General features: G+C 43.7%; 2 protein-coding genes across 3 annotated transcripts in view; one reads left to right on the top strand and one right to left on the bottom strand.

Moving 5' to 3' along the window:
- The window catches only part of LOC111220371 (monocarboxylate transporter 12-B-like), a 10,957-nt gene extending 6,722 nt beyond the window's left edge, over positions 1 to 4,235 (top strand). For both annotated transcript variants that reach the window (XM_022743438.1, XM_022743439.1), the window contains exons 6-7: positions 725 to 984; positions 2,759 to 4,235. In XM_022743438.1, the coding sequence (XP_022599159.1) occupies positions 725 to 984; positions 2,759 to 3,009 (511 nt within the window). In that variant the 3' untranslated portion in view covers positions 3,010 to 4,235. The remainder of the gene's footprint in view (positions 1 to 724; positions 985 to 2,758) is intronic.
- A 477-nt stretch (positions 4,236 to 4,712) lies between these two features.
- Positions 4,713 to 7,500, bottom strand: part of LOC111220253 (kinesin-like protein KIF20A) — an 11,869-nt gene continuing 9,081 nt past the window's right edge. Inside the window, exons 24-30 of the mRNA XM_022743279.1 lie at positions 7,274 to 7,440; positions 6,490 to 6,564; positions 6,027 to 6,403; positions 5,785 to 5,845; positions 5,625 to 5,723; positions 5,184 to 5,320; positions 4,713 to 4,941 (exon numbers count right to left, since the gene is read on the bottom strand). Of these exons, the coding sequence (XP_022599000.1) occupies positions 4,858 to 4,941; positions 5,184 to 5,320; positions 5,625 to 5,723; positions 5,785 to 5,845; positions 6,027 to 6,403; positions 6,490 to 6,564; positions 7,274 to 7,440 (1,000 nt within the window). The 3' untranslated portion in view covers positions 4,713 to 4,857. The remainder of the gene's footprint in view (positions 4,942 to 5,183; positions 5,321 to 5,624; positions 5,724 to 5,784; positions 5,846 to 6,026; positions 6,404 to 6,489; positions 6,565 to 7,273; positions 7,441 to 7,500) is intronic.

A 7,500-nucleotide genomic window follows, 5' to 3' on the forward strand; every position in this document is an offset into this window, starting at 1 on the left:
ATATTTGACCTGTTTTGCTTGTGGAACGTGTCTCCAGGATCGTTCCCGTCTCACAGTCTGAGTCCTCATCCTAAATCCCTGGTTTAGACACCGCACCAAAGGAATCATGGGAACATCAGGGAGTAAATCAGTTGTAAACCGCTCTGGCTGGTCATTCATCACACAGATACCTGATGTGAACCACAGCAGAGAAAACCTGAACCTGGTCCTGACCTCACCTCTTAAAGGGCCGGTTCACCCCAAACTACAAAACCCTACATTCTGTCTTTATCCCAGTGGAGGTCAGAGGTCAGGTGTGTGGAGGTCAGTTGTCAGGCAGACACCAGTTTGAAATATTACCTCAACCAAGGAGCTCATGTCTTCACCTGTGTGTGTCTGTTTGCTTGTCTGCCTGCCTGTCTGCCTGCCTGTCTGTCTGTCTGCCTGTCTGCCTGCCTGTCTGCCTGTCTGTCTGCCTGTTTATCTGTCTGTTCGTTTGTCTGTCTGCTTGTCCTTCCGTTTGTTGTAAAAAGTCCAGAACCAGACATGGTGGAGGGATGGGTCCTGGACCAGGTTCTGGTTTCTGGTTCTGGTTAATGATCTCTGACCTGGTCCAGGTCCGGATAGTGATCCAGATCTGACAGACCTGTGCAGGTCGAGGTTCTTCTTCTTCTAAAGAGTAAAGACGGCGGACTCTGAACACGGCCTCCTTCCTGTCGTTAAACTTCCTATTTCTCCGCCTCAGGTGTGTGAAGCCGTACCGTCTGGTGTGTTACATCGTCTCCGTGGGGATGGAGGGAATCTGCTGCCTCTTCACGCCGCTGCTTCGCTCCTTCCCGCTCCTTGTGCCCTTCGCCGTCCTCTACGGATACTTTGACGGCGCCTACGTCGCTCTGATCCCTGTGGTGACGTCGGACGTGGTGGGAGCTCCGTACCTGTCCTCGGCACTGGGTGTGGTCTACTTCCTTCACGCCATCCCCTACCTCATCAGCCCGCCCATTGGAGGTGAGCGAAACACTTCGTCCATCATGGCACCCACCAATCACCTGATTAATGACTAATGTATCCTGTCGCTCTCGTTTGTTATTTATGATAAAAAAACTGAATATTTTTCCCTTTTGCATCATTTTTATTATATTATTATCAAAGTTGGGATCTGATCCAATATTATTATTGATACTAACTCATTGAATAAATATTGGACTGACATCAAGATCCATGTTTGTTAAAGGCGTTGCCATAGCGACATGCATTCCTACACCTGTTTGTATTGGAGCCATCTCAAACTACAGATCAGATAAAATGAGAATCCATTTAAATTAAATCCATTTTTAATGATTGTTTTTCTGTTTTAAGAACTTCTGTGTTTTTTGTGTTTATTACAGCCTCATGTGAATTTTCACATAACAACAAGACTAATTATAATGATAATAAAAATAATAATGATCAGAAGAAGAAAAATCAGCTACTCTCACTCACTCTCACAAGATTTCAAACCTTTTTTTCTTTAAACTTAAAAATAAACAGAGAAATAAAGTTTTAAAATGTTGAAAGTGTAATTTCCTCTCTTGCTGTTGGTTGAATACAATGAGAAATTTTTCATAATTAAAAGAATTAGCAGATTGCTCATTAGTGGGAGCCTGATTTCTTTGTTCACTTGAAACAGGTGAGCTTGGTCCTGAAGAGGTTGTAACTGACTTTATTTGATCAATTGTTGAAGCTTCAGATAAACATTGGGACTTGATTTTAGAGAGTAGAGTTGATCCTTTTTCACAATAAAAGCTCATTATGAAGAGTGGATCATGTGTGTATGAACAGAACAGTGACTCAGCTGACTGGACATGCCGTTGGTCTCAGTCTAGACCCTGGTGGATCAGCAGGTTAGCGTTAGCCTCAGCAGGAGATAACAGTCTCCAGCTGCTCTGATGAAATAAGTCACAGTGCGGTCAGCTCATTGGTCAATCAGTGTTAGCCACACGTTAGCAGGATGTTGGACATGAGAGCAAAGGGCAGAGCTGATTAACTACAGCCGGAGGAGGTTTCTCCTTCATGTCTGCTTTACCTCAAACAGCCTGTGGATGTGAAAGGTTTTAACAGCTGACACGACTCCCCAAGACAAAACAGATCCCTCTCGTAAACATCTGGCCCCTTCAGTCACATTTTTTTTTATCATTGAAGAAATATCAAAGTACAGCCATTTGTTTCCCATTAAGATGCTGAAAAACTTCTTCATGCTTTTATTTTGAATGGATCAGATTACTGCTCTTTCACAGCAGTCCACTGAAAGACTCCTGTTTATACTGAACTGTGCTGCTGGACTGCTAACGTCACCTGTTAACATCACATGCTAACATCACATGCTGACGTCACATGCTAACTCCACAAGCTAACATCACCTGTTAACATCACATGCTAACATCACCTGTTAACATCACATGCTAAAATCACATGCTGACGTCACATGCTAACACCACAAGCTAGCATCACCCGCTAACGTCACCTGTTAACATCACATGCTGACGTCACATGTTAACATCACAAGCTAACATCACATGCTGACGTCACATGCTAACATCACCCGCTAACATCACCTGTTAACAGCACAAGCTAACGTCACCTGCTAACTTTATATGCTAACGTCACCTGCTGACATCATCTGCTAACATCACCTGCACTTTAGAGAACCCGGTTGCGTTTTTATGCAACTTAACACAAAGATTTTTGTACCTGACAAAAACATGACATCATCACATCACCTGATCTCTTCTCTGGTTGGCAGGTTGGCTGGTTGATGTCACAGGAAGTTATACGGCCACCTTCTTCCTCAGTGGCACTGCCCTGCTGGCAAGTGCGCTCATCCTCTCCACCGTGGTCGGGATTCGTAGGTGCTGCCACCGCCACTATGTGACCGCTGTCGCCAATGAAACCAAGGACACCAAGCATGAGGCCCTCCCCCTCAGCCTGTCTAACAAATCACACTGCTTCATTGCCTTCAACAAGGAGCCGGTCAGTCAGGTCATTGCCTCGTAGCCTCAGAGGAAACGACCAATTAAATTCAATGACACCAAAGATGACTGGAGGCGTGGGCTGTGATTGGACGAGCCAGGCACCAATCAAATGAAAGCCAGTGGAAGGTTTTCAAAGCAAGAATCAAAAAGACTGACAAAACTTTATGGTTTTATTTTGTAGCAACAGGAAAGAAGCCTCTGTCACGTAACTGTGACGTCTGGACAATCCCCCAATTAGACAGGACGATAAAGAGAAGGATAAGTGGAAGATGCTAATGCTAGCAGACATGCTAACTGGCAGCTGCTCGTACCTTCAGGCAGGAAAAAAACATTCAAACAAACAAACAAAAAAGTACTTACATGTTGATGTCACTGCTGCGACCGAGAGCTGAAACTTTAAAGTGCCAGTTTGGATCCGAGGTGGTTTGAGTCGCTCACTGGTCGAGCTACAGTAACAATGAGTGGACGTCTGTACGGAGTCACACTGAGGCCAAAAGTCTGAACACGAAGAGGTTGATTTAAAAACTCCAACGTTTCCACAGATTAAAACTGTGACGTCATGAGATCAGTGAGACTTTAAAATGATGATTTCCTGACCGATGGTCGGACCCTGAACGCTCCGCTCTGATTTCACAAGTATAGAGTAAGAAACAAAAAAAAAAAAGGAAAAAAGACAATCACATGATGCTTTTAGATTGAGTCAGCTTTAAGACAGTTATTGATCTATCAGACAGTTATTGATATCTATAGTTGTTATTGATATCTATGGTTGTTATTGATCTCTCAGGCAGCTATTGATCTCTCAGTGAGTTTTATTAACAAGTCGATCAGAGTTAGATTTTTGCTGCTGCAGGAAGTTGAACTCTTGTTACCAAAGTGTTTTTATGTTTCCAGTGAAGGTCAGAGGAACAAAGACGTCTTCACTTTTTTAACTCAATAGACGAAAAAAAAAAATCATTAGATGGATTTTAAATAAAAGTTGAGGAGTGTTGACACTCAGTAGGTGGAGGGAAATCATCACCAGTCACAAACATTTACCCTGACTGAGCTTCCTGTTCATGTCAAAATAAGAGTCTGGTGCTGGTGTGAAAGACCTGAGTGACAAAAGCTGCTGTTCTTCATTAGAATATTTACACAAAATTAAATGTCACTGTTTTCTTTTGTTTGTTACCGACCTCCATCATTTCACAAATACATGATGACGATTGTTTTATTGATGATGATTAATTAAAGGAACATTCTGTCAGAGCCGATGTCTCCTGTTTGTGTTTATGTCCTCCACGACTTTAACTAGAACTGAATAGAGATGAAGCAGTTTAACATGAACTCAAGTTTTTACAGTCATTAAAACAGTTTTCATTATCATAACACCACAATACACATCAGATCTGAAAGCAGAGTAAAATATTGTATTCAAATTCTTTTAAATATAAGAAATGAGTAAAACACTCTGCGGAGGCAGAGAATTTAAAGTTTCTACCTGTTAAAACTTTCAGAATAAATATATAAACAAAACTGACTTGATTTAATAATCTGCTTTTACTGATCAATTAAAAACGTGTATCGATAAACCACGTTTCATCTGATCCTTGTTTTGTGTATGTGAAGTGTTTGTGGTGTGTCAGTGTGTTTGGCCCTTCTCAGCCACCGTAGGAAGAGCAGAGCAGGAGGCAGGGAATCGTCTTTATTTTTTTTTTTTATAAAGTGAAAAAGTTTCATCAGCGTTTTATTTTGACCACAGCAATAAAAAAACTACTGAAATCACAAATTGCCCAGTTACTAAAGAACAAACTTCTTCTTCAAAAGACTTCTTCAGAAGTCTGAGGGTTAAAAACATCTTACAGCGTAGTGTCGTCGCAGGGTGATGACATCACTTCCTGCAGGTTTTGGAGCGCAGCTGTCTCTTGATGGTGACATGGTCGCTCTCCTTCTCCTCCTCTGCTCCTTCAGACGTCTGCACACAAAAAAACAAATATCAGACAAACACTGATCAGTTTCCTCCACAGATTATCGTTGTCGTTGTTGTCATCATCATCATCATCATCATAGGACACAGACGTGACGTGACCACACACACCTGCAGATCTGAGGATGTGTGTGTTCAGACATCATCACTTCCCATCATGCTTCACTGTGATTGGCTCAGACCTTCAGCAGGGGATGAGCATTGAGATAAAAAATGGCCGCCGGTCTCACCATGTGTGGAGAGTCCAGCAGTGGAGTCGAGGCATCCGTCTTGTAAAGCTTCTTGCGTCCTCGTCGAGGTTTGGTTGCCACGGTAACAGTCTCCTTCTCCACTGATTGTCCGCTGACCAGACCAAGGATGGTTTTAGCTGCAGGGGGGGGGGGGATTAAAACTTCATTCAAATAAACATCAACTGCACAGCTTTTCTTCCCACAATCCTCTGCTCCATCAAATCTGTTCCACTTTTATAAATCTCCATTTAATCCTCAGGTTTCACTCTAAGCTGCATGCCGACAGAGAGCCGACAGAGAGAGAGGGGGAATCATGTCTTCATCACAATCAGTTGAGAAAACGTTTCTGTAAATAACAAACAGGAAATGTTTTTTCTATCACTCACATTGATACTACACCTGTCCATAAACACCTGAGTCACAGCTCCACCTGTCACTCACCTTTGCAGCCCAGGATCGAGGGTGAACTGTGGATCAGCTCTCCAATCTTCTGCAGAGTCCCGTCTCTCTTCTCCTTCACCACAGAAGAAGAAACAGATGTTTAACCTCAGCTCTCTGTTCACCTTCATCATCACCTTCAGTTGTTTTCACTGTCTCACCTGTTTGTTGCTCCGAGTGTTTCCTCTCACTTTGTTTCTCTTATTTTCACTGAATACCAGGTCCTGACACACACACACACACACACACACACACACACACGTCATGTATGACATCACTGGGTCACATGATGTGGAGATCAGACAACATTTGTTTTCACTGCGGAAGACCAAACATTTTCAAACTAGACTGAAAGCTGTTCCCATGACAAATACTGGTCCTACCGACACACACACACACACACACCTGCACCTCGCAGCTCTTCCTCTTCCTCCCGGTGGTTTTGGGGGTTTTCTTCTTGTCAGCCATGCTGGACCTCAGAGGAGAGACGTGAATGTCCTGCTCAGGAGAGAGGACAGACACACTCACCTGTGTGTCCTTCTCTCTCTCCTCCTTCAGCCTCTGTAGTCTCTCCATCTCTCTCTTCACTGCCTCAAACTCTCTGCTCCTCCTCGTGCTCCCCCCCCCCACCTGCTCCTTTGGTCGTCTCCCCCTCCTCTCCTGGAATCTCTGGATCTCCTCCTTCAGCTCCTCCACCATCAACACCTTCCTCTCCTCCTCTCTGTTCTCCTTCTCCTCCTCCTCCTCCCTCCTCTGCAGCGCCTCCTTCAGACGCTCCAGCTCTGACAGAGGAGACAATCATCATCATCATCATCATCCTCCTCCTCCTCCTCCTCCTCCTCCTCCTGAGTAAACATGTTGGTGTTACCTCGTCTCAGAGTCTCCATCTGTCTGTGAGTCTCTGCTACAAGTGTCTCCTTCTCCGTCAGGACTCGCTGCAGCTCTGACACAAAGACACAAACATGAAATGGCTGAAGTCTCGTTTCCCTCCATAAACAAATCAAGTCGCTGCCATTAAACCACCACAGAAGAAGAGGTCATTAAAAAGTTCCTTAAAATAAAAACAGCTGATCAGAATTCCTTAAGTTACAATTTCCTCATCTTGCTCTCCTTCACGTCTTTGACCTCATGACTTTTTTCCATAGATTTATTTTAGATTCTGTTTCTATTCTTATTTTATTTCTTTATGACCGTCCCCTCTGCTGCTGAGTCAACTTGAGTTTCCTCTACGAGGGATCAATAATGTTCATCTTATCTTAAACTACATTAACTGTGTGTTTCGGTCTCCTGTTTTCAGCACAGCCCGTAAACGCATCATCATCTCATCAAGTATCTGGGTCCAACAAGCAGCTGTTCCAGATGTGGAGTGGTGTCTATGTCAGATAGAGGAGACCAAACACAGATTGAGGTCATCACAGCACATCTGGAACAGCTGGATGTGGAGGTAAACAACTGTTTGATCACATGTTCAGAAGGGGACGAAAGATTTTCCACCTTAATGAAACTCATTATTACAGATGGTCTTTGAACTAGTCTCGTGGTAAATGAGTTAACTGGTTATTTAATCAATTACAGATAGTTAACTAGTTAGTTAAACTGGTTAACTACATAGTAAACTAGTTAATGTCTGAACAGCTCCTCCTCCTCCTCACCTTGTTTCTCTCTCTCCTCCTCTCTCCTCCTCTCCTCCTTTGATCGTTCTATCTCCTCCAGTCTCTCTTGCAGAGCTCCGCCCTCAGACTCAAGCTCCGCCCTCAGGTGGGAGAATTCCGCTTTCTGATTGGCTAACTCCTCTGTGAGCTCAACACACCTGTTCTCACTGCAGGAAGACAGGAGACAAGGACAGAGGAGTCAAGGAGAGGAGGAGAGTTTGATAGAG

The sequence above is a fragment of the Seriola dumerili genome, unplaced genomic scaffold (genome assembly GCF_002260705.1).
Source record: "Seriola dumerili isolate Sdu_G_001 unplaced genomic scaffold, Sdu_1.0 BDQW01000068.1, whole genome shotgun sequence".
NCBI lineage: Eukaryota > Metazoa > Chordata > Actinopteri > Carangiformes > Carangidae > Seriola > Seriola dumerili.